Genomic DNA, 26,418 nt, shown 5'->3' with positions numbered 1-26,418 from the left:
GCCGGTTGGATGTACTGCCAAATTGGAGACTTGTGGTAGAGAAATTAATATTCAATTCACGGGCAACAGCTCTGGTGGACATTCTTGCAGTCCGCATGCCAATTGCATGCACCCTCAAAACTTGCAACATCTGTGGCATTGTGCTGTGTGATGGAACTGCATTTTTGAGTGACCTTTTATTGTTGCCAGCCTAAGGCACACCTGTGCAATACTCATGCTGTCTGATCAGCATCTTGATATGCCATACCTGTGAGGTGGATGGATTATCTCGGCAAAGGAGAAGTGCTCACTAACACAGATTTTGACAGATTTGTGAACAATATTTGAGAGAAATAGGCCTTTTGTGTACATAGAGAAAGTCTTAGATCTTTGAGTTCAGCTCATGATGAATGGGGGAAAAAAACAAAGTGTTGCGTTTATAATTTTGTTCAGTGGATGTACTGGTGCAGTGATGCTGCAACATTACTTCACTTACGAGTGAAATTACCGTTAGACCCAGAGGAACCCATGCTGGATCTCTGTGCAGACGCCTATAGCAGCATCACATGTTTTTGGGTTTTGGGTCACATTGGGTTTGCTACCATAGCTCAGTGAGATGACCTTAAACAGGAGTTCATGTTTACACTGTTTTCTCATATGATTTCCATTAACATAGAGTATGTGGAGTAGAATACGCCAACATTTGATTTGTTTTACAGTGCAGCTAAGCTGTGTCCTGTTGTTAAGTGCCAACACACACCCGACAATTGTATGGAGATGGATGTGTATTTATACATTTGCAAATTCTAACCTTAAAATGTACAATGATTGAATGATTCCCATGCGTTCAGAGGAATATAGGTTCATACAGCGTATGCAGGGTGTAAAATAAAGCGGCCCCTTGGTGTAGTTACAAAGTATGCAGACTGTAAAATGAAGTGGTCCCATTTCACTACTATTTGACTATAATTGCAGCATAGTTACAGAGTAAGCAGGCTGTAATAAAATGGTCCCTTTTTACCACTTCATTTTACAGTCCTCATACTGTGTAACTACACTGTATCACAGTGAAAAAGAGGTGAATCTGGAATGCTTTATTTTACTGCATACGCTGTAACTACAATGAAATTACAGTGAAATAGTGGTGAAACAGTACTTTGTTTACAGTAACAGCCCACATATTCTGTAACTACACTGTAATTACAGTGAAAAAGGGGTGAACAAGTGGCTGCTTTACTTTACACCACACTCTGTAAATATGCTGTAATCAAAGTTAAATAGTGGTGTAAAAGGACCACTTCCTTTTATATTCTGCATAATATATAACTACACTTTAATTACAGTGAAAAAATGGTGTAACTAACTAGCAAATTAAGGAAAGTAGTAGTCTTTCTTAATTTTACTAGCTTCTTAGCCACTGGATTTTTTTATCAGCTGTAGCCCTACTTTATGGTTAGTGCTACTCATCAAATTTTAGCATGCTAACACAGCAAACTAATAAGGAGAACATGGTAAACATTATATCTGCTAAAGGTGTTTAGGTTAATTCTGCCGTTCTGAGCATGTTCGAATGCTAACATTAGCGTTTAGCTCAAAGCACCGCTGTGCTAAGTGATCTGCTAGATGACATTTTTTCTTTTAATTTTCTTTTATTTGTTTGTGTGTTTGTGTTTTATAGTAGGCTACAGCCTTAAGAATGTGATGATTCATTTCAAGGGGTTTAACCTGGTACCTAATATGTTTGAACAGCAATATTAACTGACGTGAGGTAATACAGACTGGCGGTGACCCTAATGTGCTTTTTCATAACTTCCTCCTCAGCAAAAGACTTTCACAACACAGAATCTATCCACTAACACCTGATATTATTGCTTGTCTGTATTGTCTGTTCCATTTATGTAATAAGTTACCATTCCCATTTCTGTTGCCTCTTATGCCCACATAACATACCATATGTCATGACCTGTGATGTTGCTACACTTATAGTGACATTTTAATTGATCCACTTATGAGAGTAGACCGCCCAGACATACAAAAACACACACACCTGCCAATTGTTATCTTTTCTGTTTCTCATAGTTGCTGTGAGAATAAAAAACAAACACACAAATATGAGCACAACACACACACACAAACCAATCCCTATCTTTTCAGCTTCTCATTGTTCCCGTGGAGAAACATTATTCTGTCTGCACACTTATTCTATAGTCTCCATTCTTTGACCTGATGCTATATAAGCATTCTGTCTTATTCTTATGCCCTCTTATTCTGATGGTAATTTGACTGCCTGAAAGGAATGGCAGAGGATTGTTCTGCCTCATTCAACAAAATACGGTAAAAAGTCATTCCTGGGATTAAAAAAAGGTCCGCGGTGGATTTCCAGAGCTCTGCTGTCGTCTCTGCAGTCGCCCGTCGGCCCCCCGTTCATATGCTAATGAGCTAGAGCTTGATTGTTTCCTCATATTTTAATCTCTTGCACGGTGTTGGAGGAGAAGGGGGGAGGGGGGGGGGGCAGCAGATAGAAGGAATGTGAGTACGAGGAAAAGATGAGACGAGAGGAAAGGAGTTGATGGACCAGGAAAAGAAGAGAGGGCAGAGGCTGCAGGCAGCAGAGGAATGGAGAGGAGGAGAAAGTTGAAGATGAAAGACAAGGAGGCAAAGTAGGGAGATAGATGTATATTTATACATGTATGTAGGAGGAGGAGAAAAGCAAAGTATTTGACTGGAATAGTGAAGAGTCAAGGGACATGAGAGGGCAGGGTGATATTATTTAAATGCAAAGAGGAGACGATAAGATAAAGAGGGATAGAGGCGCTGCTGGATGATAAGCGGCAGGTAGGAATATACAGTTCACCTTATAAGGAGACATCCAGAGTTCATGAGCAGTGACAAGAACTGGAGCTGCTGCTGTTGAAACTCTTTTTTTAAACATTGCTTCATTTTAAACTTTGAGGGGAGTCACTGAAGAACAATGGAGCCTCCATACATTCCCCTCTAAAGGTCTGTATAAAACCAATCATGAATCACTAACCCTGTCTGCTACCGCTCATCATACATACTGCAGGGTGGAAACACTGACCAAAGGGCAGCAAGAGGAGGAGCGAGAGAGACTTTCTTGAATAAACTAACGTTTCATTTGCATAAATATACATAATAAAAGAGCTTTGTGCAAAGCTCCTCTTCAATATGCATGTTTTTTTCCCTTTTTGTAACTAGCATGCTAGAGGTCATGCAATTAAGAAGGAAGAATGTAGCATATGATTTTTTTGGGGGGGGGGTGTATACTCATCGGAGTGTGTTTTGAAGTGCAATGCAGTGGAATGATTTTCTTGGATGTCTGGCAGGAAGTTTTTTTTAGAAAGATAGTGGAAGGTCAGCCGCTATATTGTCTCTAGATTTGTTTTTGATTGTTGCAGACAGCAAATATGCAAGAAAATAGCTTTAGGAAGGACTTGAGTCTGAGACTCCATGTGCACAGTACATATGTTCAACATAAGATGTGTCCATAAGCAGATTTGCTTGTCTAAAACAGTCCATACTTAGCCATCATGCCAGTAAGGACATTTAAACTAAAAAAAAGTACTACGTGATTGTATTTTTGGCTGTTATGCATGGGCTAATGCTTTTTTTTATTGCATTGTTCTTGTTCTTTTCTGGAAGCAATGTCTTAGCCAGGTATATCTTGCACATACCCAGACTTCATCCACTAACACCATCTTACTTCATGGCCAGATTCAGCAAAATTCAGCAGAACCCTGGATTACTTTCGTTGCCAACATTTATTTTTCTGTCCAACGCTTTTTTAAATTCTCACTTTCTGTAGTATCTGCGCATGTCAGGTTTTGTGGTAAATAAAATAAGGTTGAGCTATGGTTCGGGTTAGCAACTCAAACACCTGGTTAAGGTTAAAGAAAGATCATGGTTACATTTTTAGGTCTGTGAAATGTGACTCTTCATCCTGACCTCCACATGCTTATGTTAGACCACTCCAAATAGGGTACACTACTTCCTGCTTTATTTATGCAATTCAAGCTCTCGAATTACATTATGTGAACAAATAAACACACACATACGGAATATACCCAAATATAGACACAGTTGTTTCACTGCCATGACCCCAAGAACAAAATCTGTGCAGCCTCGTGAAGATTCAAATCAATCTCAAGTTGCCTATAAACTCATAAACACATAGCCTGCACCTCCCCTCTCCGACCTTCTCAAAAACACAGCCAGAGGAATTTGCTGAGAATTCAGAGTTTTACCACAGTCTCTCCATCATCTCCTTATCTCCCACTAGGTCAGTCAGCACCAAGCCCAAACTGTGTGTTCTCCTGGGATGTTTGTGCAACTTGTTTATGACAGCCCAAGTGTTGTTGATGCTGTTGTTTCTGATATTAACAGGAGAGATAGAGAGGTAGATGGCTGGAACACACCGTTCCACTAGGAAGCAACCTGGATGACCTTCTGAGGAGACAGGGAAGGAGTCATGTGAGAAGGGGGCTGGGAGAGTGACGAGAGAGGAGAGGAAATTAGGGGAGAGGTGCGAGATAAACCAGAAATCTAGAGAAAATGAGAGTGGAGGTACATGTTACGGCAGATAGATGAGCAGGCAGACATCATACTGCTGCAGTATGAGGAATCAGTGTTAGAGTGTAGTGGCTTTTTCTCACCGCTAGTTCTAAAATGCAGGAACAAAGGTATTAGCACTCAGCACTCAAAGAATGGGATATATATTGGGATAATATTATGTGAGACAAGAGAAACAGTTTGATAAAAAAGATGAGCAATTTTACCAGAAGTAATTTTAGTATTTTATACATGTTCCAGTATGTTTCGAATGCAGTTATATACTGCCTTATATTACATCTTAAATTGAATTTTAATGCCATACAAATTGTTGCACTAATCCTCTAAAAAATAAATTAAATAGGTTATTCACACTATATTTTGTTAGGTCAGCTTTCCGTGTAAATAATTAAATTGATCTTTTTTTTCCATTCTGATTGATCTTACAATGATCTTAAACCTAGGCTGATGAAACTTGCAGACACCCTGTTAAAACATGATATCCAGTTATTTCTGCCTCAAAAGTGTCTGCAGGTCCTGAAAAACTTAAACAGCTTTAAATTACAATAATTATGGCTGTATTAGCTCAAGGGTATAGTTAAATCTAGTATTACACTTATAAAATATAGTGGTTGGTGTGGTATGTCTCTGTCCAGTGACAGACAAAGACTGATATTTAACATGTACTGAAATTATTTTACTAAATAACCCTCAGGTGTGATTTCCCAAGACATATCATTTACTCTCCACACTAGTCACAGGCTATACTTCGAGTCTACACATTCCTCAACTTGACACTTGGAAACCTGTAAGTTTCCAGTATTGGATATCATTAGGCTTGTCTCCAAGAAGGCTATTTATACATGTATACAGAATTAACTGAACTTGCTGCAGTCTCCTCTGCTTCCCCAACATAAATATGCAATTTTCTCTACCTTATTTTAATTTCTTGAAAGTATTTGATTTCTCTGTGTTGATTCAAACACCCTGAGGCCACATTATCCAATCAAACAAGGCCTGGACATGAACGTTTGGCAATCAAGTTACTTTTGTAAAATCCTGAAAAGATGATTTGTTGTCTTCTCAAGGTTTCCGAGAGACGCAATAGCCAGGGCTTAATTTAGCTGCTTGTGTAATCTCTAAACGGGAACGGTATATTGGGAGCCATGTTTCCATTCCAATGTATTCATAAGCTCTCCCTTAAACCCTTCCGCTGCTGTGTGTAGAGACACAGAGAGTATCTCAGTGCTGGACCCAAAAATAGACCGCATTCTTTCCTCTGTGTTTCAGGAAGCATCAGAAGAGGCCGGAACAACCCGCTCTCCCATGTCCCATCCTCTTTCCCCTTATCCTTTCTCACTCAGTTCTCTTCTTTAGCCGTCCCTTCTTTTCTTCCACCATTTCTCTATTCTTGTGTCTGCCGCCTTCTCTTTCACTGTCTCGCTCCCATCTCTTTCTCACTTCCTTCCTACCTTTCACCTAATGTTCACCCCTTACTGGGACTGTGCAACTTCTTTTCCTTTACTCTCCTTTCTTTCTATCATCACTTAGCTAGTTGTTCCATACTCCATTTATAAGGGACTCACACCGATACAACTTAAGGGTAATTTATACTTCTGCGTAACTTACGCCGTCGCCTGACGTGCACCTCCTCAAAAATGTAACTACACGTCGAGTCAACACGGACCGTAAGAACTGTGATTGGTCGGCTGGGTAGCCTCACAATGCCTCCGAGCCGACTGGAAGTACTCAGCGCTTTGAAGTAACTTTTACTAGCGGCCAAAACGGCGGCTGTAACACAGTGAATCAGTATACTTGATCGTCGCAACCCGAGTGAAATGACTCGTTTCGCTATCAGAATGTGATCCATTCGCTCGGTAACATTTGAAAAGGCTACACCAGCTGCACATATACAATTTTACCCCCATTTACGCTTGCGGAGGGCTAAACCGGAAGTTAGTCTGCTCGGCCGGCAATTGTCGACACGGTGGACGCTGCAGCGCTACTGCCGACTAGCGTTTGTGGGTGTAATCGCAGAATGACGGACACACCTACGCACAAGTATAAATGCATGGCTACGTGAGTAGGCGTAGGTATGCACTTAGACCCTACGCAGGAGTATAAATGGGCCTTAAGTTTGATGCCTGTTAATATCTTCTAATACAAGCACACAAGTGAGATACATTATGTTGCATCATATTAAATGCACATGGAGGAGCATTTGGAGATGATTGATCCTTGTTAAATATATAGAACAGTTACAGCTGCATATTAATGGACTTTTTGTTGGCTATTAGTGCATTCTCTGAAGCCATGTTTTTTGCCTTACCCTTGGTGTGTGTCTTTCTGCGTGTCTTTAATCTCTGTTTTGTTCAGTGTGTATAGACACAACAGCAACACACTGACGCACATAGAGCCTCAGCATGCAATAATGAAAATTGCTTTTGCTGAAAATAGCAGGGGAAACCTGACCTTAGCAAGGTCACTGTACTTTTATCGGAACTCTGGAAAGAACTGAGCTGTGGTTGTGTGTGTGTGTGTGTGGTCAGTTGAAACCTACTTTCAGGGCTTTCCAGGAGCTACTCATTGTTTGGAAAGTAGAGAACTCTTTAGGGACAAGATGGCTATCTTTAGACTGTACTTACAAGTGTTTGTGCATACATGTGAGTTTGGCTGCAGATGGATGTCATGTTTGTAGTGTGTGTGTGTGTTGTCTCACAGGGACAAAGTAAATCCACACAAATTCATGTAAAGTTCAACTTTGGTAAACTTTGGCAAATATTCTCCCCTTTAACCAACAGCGAGCCATTTTGACATTGTTAACCTCTGAGGACACGGAGAGCCGGAACTAGGAATCTACATCTTCAAATGTAGCAAGCTATTGTAGCTTCTTAGCTGTGTTGCACTATCAGCTTATATTTAAGCCTCTGAGTATAAACTGCACCACAAAAGAGGAATGGTTTGAAGACAGTTAATGAGACATGAGTCGATGGTACAAATAAACTTAATAAACTGTGTGAACTTGTCCTGTTAGTAAAGCAACTAACAAGCTGTTTAACTGATAGTTAGCACGCTTGCTAGCTCAGAGAGATTTGTTTCCCTTTCAATAACTCTTTATTGTGATGTAGGCCTACAAACCTGAGAAAATAATGCCAGGTCAGCATAAATGGCCCAGTACAGAAGAAACAGGTAGCAGCTTGGAAAGTTTGTTGACTGACGACATGTTCTTGATTGGCTAGTACGTTAGCTCACCAACCATAGTAGTTCACCAGCTAGCCATGTCTCTAGAACCACAAAAGACCAAAGCGGCCTTTCAGAGAAGAAGTGATTCAATATTTGTTGGATTCAACAATAGGGCTGAACGATTAATTGCATTTGCGATATTAACGCTATGTGATAAAATGAGATTTTCTAATTGCAAAGGCTTTGATTACACTCTGGTCACATGACACCCACGAGTAGAGCAGTCTGCAGATGAAGCATCAACTTACGCTGTACCTTGACCTGTTGTTGTACAATGACCTTAAGCTTGTAAGAAGCTGACACTACAGAAACTTTAGTGTCACACAGGTAATGAAAGTAGCACCCGCTACCCGCAAGTAATGGTGGTGGTGGCGACTAAAATCTTTGTGCCGTCTGCTGCTTTGACAGACATGAAAAATGCACAAAAGAAAGGCACGTGTAGTAAGGTAAGTGCATTGTGGCGGTCGGCGCCAGCGTCACACACACACTGCCACCAGTCAGCTCAGGAAATATCTGTGAAATGGCGTTTCAAACCAAACTCACAAGTCTGAAAGAGGCCCAGTCTGTCCCGAGTTACAGCCAGCGCTCTGCTTACCATCAGAGGCTGCAGGGGTGGGGAACTCCGGTGTTGTCGGAGAATTACTAAGCTTGTCTATTAAACATGAGAGGCTTTATTTTCGTTGGCCAACTTTTTAATTGAACCTCAAACTGATTATTTTTTGTTTGCTTCCTGGCATATAGAAAGATGGACTCCTAGGAGATTTTAACTGAGATAGGGACGCATTAATTGGTGGTTGAACTGTGGGTTTTGTATTAAATGCTTGCTGTATAACACACTGTGGTAAACTGATGATATTATATCATATAAATTTAATGCATGACTTGACACTCAAATGATCTTTTTCATACTATTAAAATTTAACATTTCTTCTCCACCATAGCTCATAATAATAATTCATGGAATTCATACATCACCTAATTTCATCATAAAACAAGCGAGACCCACAAGAAAGAACAGTTTGTGTTTAATCTAGCTAATATTGTGTTGGTCATACTATACACTGATTTACTGCTTGTCCGTATTGGAAAAATACAGAAGGTTAAAAATTAATTGCATATTAAATCGCAATCGCAATATTGGTAAAAACAATCACAATTAGATTATTTTCCAAAATCGTTCAGCCCTATGTAACAATGATAGACATATGACACCTAACTAAGTGTCTTAGTTAGGTGTTGGGCCACCATGATCTGCCAGAAAAGCTTCAATATCATGGCATAGGTTCTACAAGTCTTAAGAAGCATCAGCATTTGCTTATTTCGGCACTTATTTGTTTATGCCTTTTGCTTTAGTTTGTCACCCATCGACACAAATATTAGGGCATATTTAAGGCAACAGCAAATATGCATGTTATGGAAAAGGCCTCTAGGCAGACCAACAGTCCTCTGTAACCTGTTTGTGGTGATGCAATTGATGAAATGACAGCTGCATGGACAAAACTACGTAAATTGTTTTTCTCTGTTCTTAGTCTTCAAGAATCTAGTCAAATATATGCTCATCAGGTAGTCAGCAGCATGCACATATATGTGCTGCACTGTTTTGCGGTGTGTTGCTGTTCACAGGCTCAGCTGCACATGAAATCTACGAAAACCGGGGGACTGTGTTTGCTTTGTGTGACAGTTTGTGTCTCTGCCTCTGAGCCTTTTTCCCACTGCGAGAGCTGCTCCACTGTACTAAGTGTGTCAACAATACCAGCTGAGAGGCAGCCTTCAGTCCACACACTCTCTGACTGCAGAGTAATCCTTAAAAGAGAGAAACTGGGAGAAAGAGAGGAGGGAGGCAGAAATATAGAGCGAGCATGTGGGAAGTGTAAGGATAGAGGTGAAAAGAGCAAGAGATTGAGCGATGGTGGAGTTGAATTTGACAGCGAGCGAGAGAGGAAGAAGAGAGGAGAAAGCATGGTTGCCAAAGAGAGATTTCAATGTTTCAAAAGATTTCCCTATCACAGTCTCTGACACAGTCTCTGACACATTACATACACAGCTCACTATCGGCTCGACCCTGACAGCTACACAAATTGGCTGAAAGGGGTTTCCTGGGCAAGGCCTTTGATCAGGTGTGTGTGTGTGTGTTGTCAGCGGGTGAGAGGAAAGAGAGAGATTTTGTACATTTGTCCATACCTGGACATCTGAGTGTATATGTGTGCATGTGAATGAAAAAAGGCACTTTTCTGCTCCAAATCATGGTGGAATGAAATAAATCTACATAGATAAAGCTGACAGTGTGTGTGTGTGTGTGTGAATAAATGCTGCCAATCAGGTTAGATTTTTGTGTATGTATATACTGCATGTGCTGGCATTGTGTTTTTAAGCATGCTATGTGTGCAATGTGTCGTATCCTAAGCATGTTATAGGTTTTATTCCAGTAATATTCCTCTTTCAGATGAAGCCTGGGGTCGTCTATTTGTATCTGACACTTTCAAACATGCATTAATGATCTTTCAGAGGTGGTCCATAAACAAACCCATTGTAAAAAAGCTTGTATCGAATCAGCCCCCCAACACAGTTCAGGTTTGGAGCAGTGATGTTTTTATTATTATGATCACAGACACCACACACACACACACACACACACACACACACACACACACACACACACACACACACACACACACACACACGTCTTAGTACAAGTCACACACTGCTGGACACTGAGCAGTTTCTCTGCTGTAGTTTGGAGGTTGTTGCTTTGCTCAGTATGTGTGTTTTCAGGAACTATTTTCAGGAAGTGCTGTTGCTTTTTTAGAAAAGCAAACAGTGTGGCTCTAGGAATGGTCCTCCGGGGACCATAAATGTGCACAGTGTTGGATATGCATCATATCTAGACAATGAATCCTACTGACTTTGGTGATCCTCTTTGGTGACTTTTATTCTAACGCCGCTAGCAGGTTGATAAGTTTTGGCTCTAGCTCAAAGCAGTACACCCTCACAGAGCTGCTAGCATGGTGACAGCCCGGTGTCAAAACAGCGCAGCATGCTGCAGTGTGAAGGCATGTTGTTTAAGGTACAGGTGAAATAATGAAATATAATACAAGAAGTCCAGCTGGAGTAACAGATTATCGGATGCCAAAACACTGCTTAATGGTTTGCAATACTCACAGACAAGATTTTGTATCTCTGGAAAGTTATCACAGTTTTTTAGCTTTCCATCACAAGGTAAACGGTAGGTGCGATGTTTGCGTTACAAAGTGATCTGCAAAGTAGGAATGTGCGCTTGCATTTATTTGATTGATGGTTACAGCAAAAGTTGAACCATGGTTAGTCAGTACAGTCCAAACCTGCCTGGAGGTCCTCAACAGCTTTACCTGTCCACATCTTTGATGTCCTCACTACAGGTTTACAGAGCTTTAGTTTTTGCCTGTAAACAGGGATCAGATGGACCATCATGTGATCAGAGTGTCCCAGTGGAGCGTGTGTGACGACATGATAGGCACTGCTAACTGTGGTATAGCAGTGATCCAAAGTGAAGGGCTCAAGTCAGTCGAGCTTGGTTTTGTTTGTACAGAAATGATTAGTCATTCTTTATCAATGGAGAAAACCCTGTTGTATTCTATCTTAATCTGTCAATATTTTCAAGAACCCAAAAATTATTCAATTTAGAATGACATAAAACAAAGAAAGCAGCAAATCCTCACGTTTGAGAAACAGTTTTGCTTGATAAATGACTTTAATCATTAATTTATTATTAGTGTTGGGAATTCTTTCAATATAGAGTGGAATTTGTCACAGCCATTAAAGGAGACCTATTATACCGCATGTCCAGCCCTATATTGTAGTTCTGTGACTCCTCTATGGTAACATCTGACATTGTATCATTATAGACATGCCAGAAAATATGAAAAAGCATTATAGGTCCTCTTTAAAATGAAGTATTACCCATTGTAGCCTTTTCCATGTCTGTACTTTGTCATGTTTTTGTTGAAGTGCATAGGCTCATTCTGGGCTTAGTGTACGGCACTGGCCTATAAATGACACGACTCCACAGGCACCATCTCCTGTTACTGCTGCGTGTTTGCTGTGTATGTGTTAGTGCAGTCTTTCTGAGCTGCCAGCGTGCTTGTGTGTGTAGTGTGTGTGTGTGTGTGTGTGTGTGTCTGTAAGGACATGCGTGCCAGTTGAGGGAAGTACAGGTAATGGATTAATATCAGAGCTGGCTCAGACTCCACATCACTGTGTGGTGACAACCTGTCATTATCACAAACATCGGTTCACACACACAAGCTCGCACAGGCTGACTCCCATTTGTGTACATGCATGCACATACATCCGCCAAATAGAGTATACATCAAAGCTCATACACTTCTCACCTGTCTCCCTCTCTTCCCTCCACTTTTCTTGTCATTGTGGCACACAGTGGAACTGGCCTGTGATCATCTCAAACTGCAGCAGGGTCTTGAACTTGTTCCATCCAGTTCCCTACAGCAGGACCAATGCTGAGACCAGATTTCTTTGTCGAGCCAGCGTGGCTGTTTTGCTCCAAACATCGAGGAGGCAGACAGAGTGTTTTGAACGCTGTTGTCATATGAGCCATCTGGCTTGCTTACTTTACTTCCTCCAAACTTAACTTAATAGTTTGTGTAAGGCAGTGGGCAGGCAGAGCTGGGTGTGCTGCTCTATGAACCCATCAGTTCCAAACACTCATTAATCCTCGCCTTTCCTCCCTGCCCAAAATGGTCATCTATTTAAGTCATTTAGTTAGCAGTGAGCTGTGTAATTTAACAGTGGAGGCCAATAGGAAATGTTTGAGTAAGTTTAGGTTTATGAAGGGCCCAGGCCTGGATTAAACAATGAATGGCCTGGTTTGCACATAAGGGGAAGCTTGTCAGGCCCTTCTTAAAGCACAGTAGAAGTGCCCAATGCAATCTTGTATGGTTTGAGAAACTGTTGTTTACTGTGCGCTTGGCAAAGACTCACCACGGACACATCACAAATTCAGGGCCCTCTGTCCATCAGCACTTTTAAACCTCTTCATTTTAACAAAGCTGCCAATGGCTTGAGACATTTCCTGTTCCATGAACATGAAAAAAACTGTAACTTACAGCAGGGTCACTCCAGTCATGATAATAACACTGACTGAATAGGAATGTTTATTGCTTTGTCATTAAAGCTAACTCAAGCTGGAGTGGTTAATGCTAAGCTGCAGCACAGCCTGTTATTGTTATTGATACAAGCTCTCGTTATAAAACTTGCTACCATGATTATAATGAGCACTACTAATTATACATATCCTGCTGCCTTAATTTGATGTGCTTCCTGTTGAATCAAGATATTGATGTGGGACTTGATGCAGGAAAAGATTATTCAAAAGAATGTGAGTTCGGCAGAAATGTTATTGTTATGTTTAATGGCTAGGACAAGGTGGCTAGGAAAGGCAGAAACTGAAAATAACTTTTTTATGACATTTTTTAAATTTGTGATTATTAAGAAAAAAAAATGTTTTTTTTATTGTGTTATCACTTTAAGTGACCTTTTCCTTTCCTTTTCTCTCTCCGTCTCTGCAACAGTCCTATGCTCCTCCCCCTCCACCCATGGCTCCGCCCAGCCCTGGGACCACAGGAGGAGGTGGAGGTGGAGGAGGAGGTCACGGAGGAGGGCTAGTGGAGCAGCTTAGTAAGACCAACCTGTACATCAGAGGCCTGCCACCTGCCACCACCGACCAGGACCTCATCAAACTCTGCCAGCCGTGAGTTCTATTGTGTTCTATTCAACTTAATCTTACCCTGTCCTCGCTCTGCAGATGCATCCTTCAGTGCAGCTGAGCTCTGTTCAGTTCAGCTTGTCGTAATTCGTTTTGCGTGAGTCCAACAGCAGCTTATAATGAGGATCAACAGTTTGCTCTTGACCTCTCTGTCCCTCTCCTTGTGCTTCCTCAAAGGAAAAAACACAACCCAGCTGGGCCTAACCCATCCGCTCCCTTCGGTACTGGGTCATCTACACATATGCTGCACAAGGACACACACATCCTTCTGTCCATCAGCAGAAGATATAAACACCTCAGTCTTTATAAGATATGTTGGACGATTGAAGACATTTCTTGTTTAAAGACATTGGAATATTTTACAGCTTGGCAAGTCACTCCGCTCATTCCAGTGAGTAAAAAAATTAGGCGGAATAGAAAATGTGATTGCATTGTAGTTAATGCTAGTGATATTAATAGAATTTGAAATGTGATGATTTTGACAATCCAGTAATTTACAGAAGCTACTGCAAAGATCATTTGCCAATCCTCTTAACATTTTAGTAAGAGCGATATTAGAACTGATCTCCAAGATTGGTGTTGATGATGAAATCATATACTAATTATTCACCAGCAGCTATGTCACATCTGAGCAAATCCTGTTAGTAGCAATAGTTGTTTTGTATTATGTATAAACTGTCTAACTTGCAAGAAATGTATATCAACAACGTTTCGGTACTTCATCAGGCAAATGGTTTGACTTTTTGACCGACTTTTTGACCGACTTCTTCCCCTCCGTCACCTGTCTCTCGTTTTAGAGGTGCGAACTAATTAACTATAATGTTGTTTCCCATCATGTTGGACATTCACAGGGTATGGACGAGGGTGATATTTTTCTGTGGGATAATTACAAAATGGAACTTATAATGAAACCTATGACTAAAAAGGTTATATTTTTCTTAATGCAGTTTTAAATTATTCATTTGATTTATTTAATTTATTACATGAGACAAATTTAAACATCAATACTTTTTATTAAATGATTTGGATCGTAATTGCGCACAAAAATGCATCAAGATTATCTTTATTGAGGGAAATTTGTCTTGGGCTTGAAAGAAACTTGATTGAGACGTTTCGGCATTTCCGCTAACATGTTACCCTCAGAGGTAACATTACACCCACAGCAATATTTTTGAGCATGTCTATTCCCCTTGATATTAAATTGGTGAATGGTGTGGTCAACCTGATCATTCCTTCACTGTAGTAACATCGCCTGTTGGACACTTCTTATCTATTCTCTTCCTTCGTGCTAAAAGTCGATCCTGCAGTTTGTCCCCGTGTGGACAAACTAGAGTCAACACAGAATGTAATGCAAATAATAAACCTGCTCTCCCAGAGAAGGTCTCGTTTGTCTACAGCTATTTCCTGTTATTGTCAAATGTAATTGGAGAATGATATATTGAGCTAAATATTCTGCAGGTAAGGGCTTTAAATGATCTCGTAAATATTTCTAACTGATCTAATTGATTTTGGAATAAAGAAAGGAAGATAAAGATTAAATGTGAAGACTTTACCACACACACACGCTCCACACCATACCTTGTCCTTCTGCGTGTCAGCTGCAGTTCAAGCCTGTTGTATTTCAGCTTAGCCCTGGAGGCATTCTGGAGAAACAGGGTGAAAAATAGGGGCCAATAAAAGTTTCATTAGAGGCCCAGTCAGTGTGCCAAGTGGCCAGTAACATTTAGGAAAGGTCAGTCAGAGAGGGTGTTTGCAGTTGGGCAGCAGTCTTAGCCTTGGTATTCTAAATCTCTCCGGCTTTCAGAAATAGACTGAGTGGCAGTTTGTCTGTCACTCACTGACATGACATGCACACATGCGCACACACAAACAGGCATTTCATTCACAGTTACAGTGAATAACAGAGGGACAGTCCCTTGACACTGATGCACACACATGCACACACATACACACGCGCGCTTTCAAATCAATGTCGTCCTCATCCTTATTGTTACCAAGTGAGGCTTTTTTACGTACAGGCTCGCCCACAAGTGCCATCCTCTCCTTTCCCATTCTGTCATCCTCCTTGTTTCCTCCCTTCATCCTTCTCTCTCTGCCCCCTCCCTCTATCCCTCATCCCCCCTCTCCCCTCTCTTTCTCTGTCTCTGTGCCAGTTCTCAGAGTGTCAGTGAAAAGTGCTGTTGTCAGCTGACATTTCCAATCACTCCCCCGGTCGCCCAAACTATGGACACACTTTTAACGTCTGGGGACAGAGCAGAACGTGAACGGAATCTAAAGTGGCGCACAAGGGCAATTTCTCTCTTGCTCGCTCGCTTTCACTCACACTTGTTGTCTGTCTGTCTCTCTCAGGCTTACCACTGATTCACTACTCTCTATCTATCTATCTATCTATCTATCTATCTATCTATCTATCTATCTATCTATCTATCTATCTATCTATCTATCTATCTATCCATCCATCCATCCGTCCATCCATCATGATAAAGGACAAGTTTTAACCACTCAAAGCCACTCAAAGGAGAAAACACTGAAGAAGAATATAAAACACTCAATGAGTTCACAATATCTCATTAATCATCATCAGCAACAAAGTCTTGCTCTAACTTTAAACTTTATAACTCCTCCTTCAAACTTTATAACTTCTTCCTTTAAGCGTCTGACACAGTTATTAAACTAGACCTCATTACCTATTTTCTGTCCAATATTACCTGTTTAATAATTAATGTGCAATATTCTCTGCTGCTATTTATTTACTTGTCCTTTTTGGTTCACCATAATAATTCTTAATAATGTAAATATTGTACATACCCACACGCCTTTATATTTGTCTTTATTTTATATATTTATACTATTATATTTATATACTCTTTATCTATCTACCTTTGACAAGTGCAACTGTGACAAAAGAATTTCCCCTTGAGGATCAATAAAGTATTTCTGATTCTGATTCTGACTAACCATTTCAGATTGGCACATGGAAATTTGAAAAGCTTCACACGATTGTTCTTGATGTTTTGGTAGCACTTGATTGATATGAAACCTGAACCCTGGAAATATCTTTCTGTCCTGAAATTATTATTAGTATTATCTAACATTAAGAAAGATTCCATCTTTAATTATCTTACTGTTTAATGAACAAAACTCTGGGGACAAAGTAACACTGCTTCAAGTTTTTCCTTGAATAGGAGCAGTAATATTGTTGGTAAGTGTCCATTTTTCCTACGGAGTTACAAATACAGTATGGACTGAAATGTTGCTCTACATCTGATACTCTTATCTGATACTGTTACAATGATAGTTTCCTTTATTGACATCCCTTTTAGGTAGGTTGGGAAAAAAATCTCAAAAAATAGGAGAATGGAGCTAAGCCAGTACTTGAAAGTGGGCAAATGACAAGATATATGCTGGGAATAACATGAGGTCACCCAACTCCATGCATACATAAGAACGACAAAAGTACAGTAACTGAGAGTGAGGCATGTGTCAATCAAACACAGTTAGCACATGCCCACACATTCCTGAGAGGAGCTCTAATCAGCCAAATAAGTGAAATCACCTGTGTAGGTGTACCTACAAATCAGCAGGGTAAAGCTGCTAGTATACTTCATCAAAAGTGCCAGGTGGTCTCACACACACACACACACACACACACACTTTCCAATGGCGGAAATGGGGGCGCATGTTCAGAGGTGACAAAGCAAGCAAGGTTTAAACATCTCTCTCTGTACCTCTAATTTTTCAGCAGTTACACATCTATTTCTGTCACTTATTGTGCGACACTATAATTATGTCTTCCAGGAGAGACTGTCAGAATGCATGCGTTGTTTTTCCCATTTGAACTATTATTTAGCCTTGCCCCTCTTTATGATGATCACCTTTTCCGACATGGTCGAACAACGCGTCTTACGACCTTGTTCTTTTCTAGTAAAAACCCGGCCCTTAGGGTCAACAGTCATGTTCTTTTGCCAACACTCTGGTGTTGTCGAACTTAATTTAACTGTTTTATTGATAAAAATATCCTATATTTAGGATAATGTAGACAGTATTGAGCTCTCTGAAGACTTATGGCCAGGGATGTAATTTACCCAATACTGAATTTAAACAGAGTAATACACGGCTATTTGGTCTGACATATATCTTTATGGCAAAAGTTCACACTTCCCTATCAATACCCCATAGTATTATCAGATGAAAGAAAAATAAGGATAAGAAAAGAAAAGAAAAATATGCTTTTTCTGAAAATATAATGGCTTTTTGTTTATACCTTGCAGCTACTGATTGAAACTTCATTGAAAGCCCTTTTGGCAGATAAACTTAATATTTCAGTGACATCAAACAATCTTCTGAAACCCCAGCACATTACCTTTTCACATTCATTTCTTTATAGCACCTGAACATGTTAAACTACTTATGAAGAATGAATACGAAGACTTCTGAAAGCACTGCACTCTCTCAGTCCTCTGTGTCTAACTGGCAGAGACGCGGGGAAATGAGGGAAATGCAAGAGACAAGACAGCTGTATTGTATCCCCAATTAGGAGATGCCACACACAGAGACCAACCTGTGTGTACGCTCATGCATACGCTCCCACTCATACTCAAACACATGCATAGCCCAAGACAGAACACACACCGCTTACAAACACACAGAACATGCATATACAGAGCATATACATAATATATATATACAGTCACATTATGGAGGAATGTGGAAATGATGCGTGTGTGTGTGTGTGTGTGTGTGTGTGTGTGTGTGTGGTAACTGTGGTTCAGTAGACATCAAACAGTGAGCATCCATAGGCTGACGGTGTTCCACAAGGAAATGAAAACAGATCTGCTGCTGTGAGGGCCCTCTGAGGACTGTCATTACCACATCACACACACACACGCACACACAAACACACACAGCCTGGGTGCACACAGATTTTGTCAAGCCTGCCAAAATTGGGTGCACTGAATTTCATATTGACGTTCCACCTCAAATCTCGACAGCCTGGAAAATACTGTCAATTTCAGTGGTCTTACTGTTCTTTGTGTATCGCATTTCTTGGTGGAAAAAAACAAAACTTCAGTTTTGGAAAGGATTCTAAAGAGTTTCCGTGTCTTAAAGAAGACGCGTAGCTTTTCCTAAAAGGATTTTTATATAAAGTCAGCCTGACAGGTGAATCTCCCCACCAGCCCAACTCCAGGCTGATGCTGTGGAAATGTGTGCTTTTCTGGCTTAGTATTGTGCTGTTTGAGTTTCTAGCATTATGAAGCCAAAGACAATAGAGTATTTAAGGTTAGCAAGGTACTCCTGGCAAGTACTCTATGACATAAACACAACTTGTTGACCAAATGTAGATATTTCTGCAGGGTTAGGAGTTATGTAGCGAGGCAATATCAATGAATTTGAAGGATTTCACTCCAAAGTGCAAAATCAACTTCTTATTGTTATGGTTAGAAACATGCAGTTATATGATCACATCTTCTGTTAAAAGTCTGGATTCAGAATTACCCGTGTTTTGAGGTACAAGCTGTGTTATACACACATCAGGAAATCTCAGGATTGGGAGTAAAAGTGTTGTCATCTGGATGGGACTGACAATTACAAACGTAACTGGGGAAGGATGGGAATCAACTGAGCAGATTGGAAATATACTTTCAGCCCCATGTCTCCCTGTATACAATGACTCAAAACACAGAAAGAGCATCCTTTTATTTATATTACAGGGAAGAGAAAAGTTTGGTTACAGAACTCCAGATCTAGCTGTGGCTTAGATCACTTTTTCAAGCTTGTTGGAAAATTGCTCCACTGCTGCTTCACACTTTATTTCCATAGTAGGCTCTTTATTCATGATGAACATCCAATGGAAGCAAATTACATACTCAGATTCCTTTCAGAACCTATTCATTACTGTTCCTTTGGCACAATGGAAAGTAATGGAATAAGGAAATGCTAACCCTAACCATCTGGCTCCTTGTAGTCCTCTGTTGGTATGTTGTTAGTATTTGAATAGTGTTTATGAGTGCCTTGTGTCACTGCTGTTGGGTCAAGTGCAGGTTGATGTTACTTCAACTGGCTCCAGGCTTCTGCTGGAATCAATGTCCCAGCTGAGACTGGAACACAGAACAGGACATTCTGCACTCAACCTTACTTCATCTGATCTATTATCAATACCTTCCTCCATTTCTTCACCACAATAATTGCTGTAGCTTTCTGGATAAAATGAAATTTTACCATTGAATCAAGTCCAGAGTGGGACGCCATTTTGGATGGCGCAGTGTTGTGGTAATTTGACATTTCCCCAAGGCCATGGCGTCATCACTCCTCTCCTCTCCTCTCCTTTTGTTTTCCAGTCCAGCTAACTACAGAGGGAACAGGTGGATTCATACTCGAATGTCACACACATTGTTCTGACAATAATGCACACACAGCCACACATTAAACTCATGCCGTATTTGTTTTCCACTTTGTAAAAAACAGACGACTGTGAACATATTTTTCCAAGATAAGATAATGTGTCGAGCCAGGTATCTCTCTCTTTGTCTTTCTCTCGCTCCTTCTCAGTCTCTTTCTTTTTCACACACATGCACAAATACTCACATACACACACAAACGAACAAACAGTCTGGAAATGTTTCACTTTTCTGCTGGGAAAAACAACCTGCCAGAACACTGATGGTGCATGAGATCTTTGTCATGCATTCATACACACACACACACACAATTGCAAGGAATCACACCCACACAAGTATTTGTATACTTAAATATGTCCAGGCACATTCACTCACACACTGACACACACCATGTTTGAATCACAGTCAGGCAGAAGTCAACAAAGAGCCGGCTATTGCCAGATGGTTGTGTGTAATGTGTGTGATTACCGCTTTGGTGTTTTTGATCTGTGATGTTGCCTTGCGTGTACGTCTGCATGTGTGTTTATCTCTACGTATATGTGTGGGCGATTAGTCCTGCCTTGTTTTTTCAGACTGTTTTTTTTGTCTGCAATGGTTGGATTGCTCCCCAAACCATAGGCTAACAACCTTGTTTACCACAAGCCATGACTTTGTCAAACAGCATCCTGACAAAGATTAGGTTTGATTTTATCCAGTCACAATCGGTGGATTTGAAAATACCCTAAAAATAGCTTAAATTGCAGGAAAATGGGTGAAAATTGAGCACTGTTTGAAAACAAAAAGTGGCGATTTTCTCTCTACCAACTTCAAGATCATAAGCTGCTCAGCTGTCCTGTTATGTGTGATATCAGCCTTTAAAGGCCTTTTTTTCCGTCTTTATTTCTAAAATCTCCTGTCCCAATAGAGTTTAATGTGAGGCTGTCAGGGTGGTGTGAGCAAGTCTCTGTTCTCTTCTTCTCACTGATAGAAGCAGTTGGCTGACAGAGACTCTCCTGATGGTGACAACTAAGTGATCTCTTCTTTATTAAACACCTCTTACTATCTCTCTATCGCTCCCTGACTACCTTGCTTCCTCCTTGCCTTCAGTGTCTCTTTTTATCTTTTGACTGACTGCGCTCCCTCTCCTCGTCTATTTCTCATTCCTCCGAGTCTCTCTCCCCCTCCCTCCGCTTTTTTTTTCACCCTCTCAGCTCATAACCTCCCACATTGTGTTTTCTGGTTTCTCTTTCGCTTCTGTCTCCCTCCTAGTTGTTTCCCTGTTTTTCTCTAGTGAATATACTCCCTCACCTGTGGCCGTGAGCCAGCTTGTCAGTCTGTCAATCTGTTTGATAGTCACTTGGCCAGCTAGTCAGTCATTGTGCAGCAGTGTTAAAAGATTAATTAAAAAGGCTCATCCACAGAACCAGGCAGTGATCCAAGCTTTCTTTGACCCCCCCCCCCCCTGTTTTACTCTCTCTTTCTCTTTCTCTCTCTCTCTCTCTTCTCTCCTCATACCTTCTCAGCCTCTTTCTCACTTTCCTGTCTGTTTCCTACTTCTCAAGACCTGGGCTGATAAGAAACATTATTAACTTCTTTCTGAGAACAGAAGGCTGGAGAATAGAAGTGGGATAGAGGAGAAAATAAGGGAAGAAGACAAAGGGAGAAGCCGAGGTATCAAACGTAAGACAGAGAGCAAGGTGGCGAAACAGACAGGAGACATTAAAAGTTGGCAGAGAGAACAGATAGAAAGAGGTATGGAGGTTGTCTGTCTCTCTTATAGGCCCTCCAAGCAAGATTGGCTGCCATACAGATGTCTGGTTATCATCATCATTCATGAGACAGTACTGTCTGTGTTCTAACTTCTGAAGCCAGCGGGTGGGATTTGAAACAGATAAGGACAGAATGGATAGATAGAAGCATAGACAGAATTTGTAACTGAGGTGGACTGTTTTGTGGACACCCCGAGAAACTGTTACAGTCAGGCTTTCTCCAATTTTGTGGGCCTATTTTATTTTATGTTATTCTTCAGTTGTGTCCTCTTGAAAAACATCTTTACAGTTTCACCTAAACATTGAGGAAGTAACATTTTTTGAATTTAAATTCTGCTTTTTTCTGCCTAGGTACCACTGTCAGTCTATGCAAGGTACACACTGATGTTTAGTAGGAATAATGTTTACCATATTCACCATTATTTTAGCATGTTAGCATGCTAACATTTGCTTACTTGCACTAAACACAAAACAAAGCTGATGGAAATGTCACTAGACAAATTAAAACTTTTACCTGAGTGCTATATGAAAACTTTGCCCAAGTTAGGCCACGACCTTGAGTGGCCATATGATGGTTGCACAGGAGGAAGTCAGGTGACATAGTATAAAAATCGGCAAAATCTGCGTAAGAAGAGATGGGTCAAACAAACTCAAGACTTTAATCAAGGAGACTGAGGTTCAAGTTCCGTGTGAAACCAAGTAACCGGTAGGTTAAATAACGTTACGTACTTAAGTCATGTTACTTACATCACTTACAACATACATAATGTACTTGTTTTAACCCAAACCACAATCTTTTAACTCAACTTTAACTTTTCAACTTTACCACACAGTTTTGTTGCCTAATCCAAACCATTTCACAACGTTAACCATGTGTTTAATGTCACATGACTTGTCATGTACTTCCGGTCCAGTAAGCCCGTCACTGGACTGTCATATATGTCATTTTGGGGAACGAACAGTCAGGTTTTGGGACAATTGACCTATTTTGTCATCTAGGTATGAGGATGGTATGAGGATGTGTTGACCAAATGAAAAGTCTGGGGATCACAAGATCACAACAAATAATTCTCTGGGGAATGTCTGTACAACATTTCTTGGCAATCCATCCATTAATTGTTGAAATATTTCAGCCTGAAACAGGGACAAAATGACTGACTGACACACTAGAGCCTTGCAGCGTGGCTAAAATGTGTTTGCATAAGACTCAAACAACAACCAAATATTGCTCCCAATGTAAAAAAAAAAACCAATAATAAAAAAGTTATTCAACAGCTAATGCAAATGTTTATTGTTGCTTTTACAGATATGGGAAGATTGTGTCAACAAAGGCCATCCTGGACAAGAACACCAATCAATGCAAAGGTGGGTGAGAATTCTTTGACTTTATCTTGTGTGGTTATCTGTTGCCTTGCAAAGTCACCCTGTCCTTCACAAACTCAGATTTTGAGATGAGACTTTAAGCTGAATAACATCAGTTGAGAATCAAATAAACTTGGCAGCTTAAAGGCAGATCAATGAGTGCACTATAGAGAGTGGTTTTGTTTTTATATATCCCTTCCTCTTGTACATTTTTGCATCCCCACTGAATCAATCCCCAAAGGTTTTTACTATGGTCTAAAATGACTGTGAACAGAAAGTGTGATGTCAAATGACAACAAATGACTTGTGCGAGTCACCCAGTGCACCGTTGCAAGTCCATGTGTTTTGCCTCAGAAATGTGTGTTTGGCTATGTGGCAAGGGTTTGTGTTTTTACACTGTATACAACACAACAGTATTAACTGCCATAATGAGCATGTCATCCTATAATCTATCTAAATGATGCACTTCTAGAGTACCTTTATTTTGTTTTACTTATCTTGATTTCAGGATTGCACCCTAATGATACTTAGAGCTAAGCATTGTTGTCATTAGCCAAATCAAAACGGAGAACACCATACGATAGCAATGTGTTTAAAATTGTCTCCGTGGTGAATGAGGCTCATTCAAGTGTCTTCTGATGAGGGTCTGCTTGATTGTTGGAGTGGTCTGAACAAAGCCCTAATCAATATGATTGTAGTTGCCTGCTTTTGAAGAGGCACACAAGAGCATGTGTTCAGCATGATTGCTGCTCATCTGCCAGGGCTGTACTGAAAGGTATACTGACATGGTTTAGGACAAGAGGCACAAATGCACTGTAATCAGCACATCAGCTTCAGTGGTATGAGTGAAGGAAAAGCCAGTTTGATACCGATGACAGAGATGTTAATACGAATTTGAGTCTTCATCCGCTCTGATTGCTTAAGATAAAATATTTTGAGTAAATGAATGCTGTCCTGCCTGTCTTAACTTTATAATGGGAACACCAAACGTCATTGAGTCTCCCCTGAAAACTCTTTTACTTCCGTTATTATCTTGGATCTTTCTCATGGCCAGTTATATAAATCCTACAGTCTTCATCATTCCAGTACCTGCTTTGGCATCACATTATCAAATATGGCGTTGAGACCTGAACGCATATTGAAATGCCTGTCCTGACATCATTACAGCATAGCTGGTGGGAAAGCACAAAATTCTAAAACCAAAATTATCAGTTATTCTTCCATTTTCTCAACTCATTAAATTTGTTCATTGGTTTTACTTGAAATGCAGTTTTAAAAACCTGGTTCAATACAGCCTCAGTACTCCAACTCTTGGTTATTATGTTATGGCTTCATGCTTCTTTTTAGTATGATTCGAGAATGAAAAACAATATGTTTTATTTTAAATCACATTGCATCTGAAAAGGGCATTTTACATACAGTGCTTAATTGGCAATATTCTATAATTTTCTTATTGTTAAGAAATACAATGGAAAGACCACCGATGACTTGATCCTACTATAACAAGTATTGTCATTGTAGCCAAAGCATGATATTGTGTTTTCCTCTGTGTCACAGAACTCCTTTGATCACATCCATAAACTTGGTTGGCACTTGGTGACATGTTCCTTCATTACCACGGACATGGGCACAGGGGTTTGTTTTGAGTCATTTTTGTATATACATTTCTGTTCCCAAAAATACTCAATAAAGCACCAAATGTGTATTAATTTGCAGCTGAAAATAATCCTCACCAAATACAATATATACATCTGTTATGTATGCTAAAAACTACAGTGTCCACTTGTTTAAGGCAATTACAAAAAAATAAAATAAAAGATACACTGAATTTGTGACCTTAAAGATTTACATCTTTCGTAAGAATGAACAGGCTTGAGGCTAAGAGCTACAGACAGGGTAGTGAAGTAGGAAAGTATTGAATGACGTATCAACGTATTGTAGGTGTTGGTCTCATGGGATTTTGTTGACAATAGGAAAAATTATAAAATAACACCACTTAAACTCAAAATATGTACCTTCCACATCTGCATGGCCGGGAGTGTCCAGCTTGTCATCTGCCTTTTGTCCACAACTGTCTGTGTGGACCGTGCATGTGCAATGCAGTTATAAACAGAACTGCCTGTGTATCCGCTGTCCATGTTAATCTCTCTTGGATTTCTGTCAGAAATCAGATAAATAGTTCAGTGAGTGGAATTTGCTTCCAATACTAATAATGCAAGTAAAAAGACCGAAGGGCTGGCATTTAATACTCAGCAGCTCATCGGATGATTTGCACCATCAATTAATGGCTCTAGACTTAAGTAGCTAGTTCACAGTCTGGTTAAAACATATGCAGTCACATTTTTGTGGGCTAGCGTAGTTGAGCTAAGAATCAATACAGAAGGTTTGAATTTGTAGCTGGAGGAGTCACCTGTAAAGGCATGCAACTGCAAGAATGAGCTGTTGTATGTGTGCACATAAATCAAATGTTAGAGTCAAATACAGATTAGCTAAAGATATACAAGGACAATAGGCAAAGAGTCAGAAAGGTACCTCTGCTCCTGGGTAATGTGCCCTTTAGAAAGTGCACGGCATGAACAAATGTGTCAAAATTAGATTTAAAAACATCAACAATATACAAAAAACAGTGAAATTTAAATTTAAATAACACTTTGCAGCTCAAACACAAAATAGTTTAACTGTCTTTTATTATACTTTTATTTGTGTCAGCTCAAATATTTATGAATACTAATCATTAGAGAGACTTTATCAAAGTGTAAACCGACACATCCAGCAATACATATATGCTTATTATTTAATGCACACAATCCCCAGAATGCAGCAGCTGCAGCTGTAGCAACATAAGCAATTTTTACAGGCTGTGGCCCTCATCAGCAGTTTCACTGCTTGTGATGTAGACTTCATACATCTCTTAGCCAGTTGTTAACTCACAATGAAGGCGTTTCATTATCAGTCGGCCATTAGAATGCCTTACAACCGGATAAGTGTTGGTTTGATTGCAGAGGCATTCAGTGGGGACAAGATAAGTGCTTAGCGTGACTAAGAGAGTACAAATTGGCACAGTGAGTTCTCTTGGAAAGGGAGCGATGGATTGGGGAGACATGGGGAGGTGGAGGGTGGGGGTAAAAATAACCTGGGGCTGACAGAAAAGGAAGGGGACCCTTTGAAACTGATGATTTAGCAGACAGCCTCTTCTTTTCAGGAAGAAAGAGAGAGGTGGAAAGCGTGAGAGAGCTAGACAAAGAGACAGGTAAATAAACACAGACTTCATCCTTTGCAGTCTGCAGGGATGGTGTTCAGTCAGTTTGTACACAGCTTTTGTCATGTGACAGCCTTGTGCTCCCAATATCTGTGATGATTTTAC

At 40.3% G+C, this 26,418-nt stretch overlaps 1 protein-coding gene across 2 annotated transcripts in view; it reads left to right on the top strand.

Moving 5' to 3' along the window:
- Window positions 1-26,418, top strand: part of LOC119897908 (RNA-binding motif, single-stranded-interacting protein 3-like) — a 132,349-nt gene that overhangs the window by 27,447 nt on the left and 78,484 nt on the right. For both annotated transcript variants that reach the window (XM_038711943.1, XM_038711944.1), the window contains exons 2-3: window positions 13,353-13,531; window positions 22,999-23,057. In XM_038711943.1, coding sequence (XP_038567871.1) covers window positions 13,353-13,531; window positions 22,999-23,057 — 238 coding nt within the window. The remainder of the gene's footprint in view (window positions 1-13,352; window positions 13,532-22,998; window positions 23,058-26,418) is intronic.

Source organism: Micropterus salmoides, unplaced genomic scaffold (assembly GCF_014851395.1).
Source record: "Micropterus salmoides isolate LMB-PRFRI ecotype aquatic unplaced genomic scaffold, ASM1485139v1 Ms_hic_scaffold_11, whole genome shotgun sequence".
Classification (NCBI taxonomy): Eukaryota; Metazoa; Chordata; class Actinopteri; order Centrarchiformes; family Centrarchidae; genus Micropterus; species Micropterus salmoides.
This window is presented reverse-complemented; position numbering and strand designations above follow the sequence as displayed.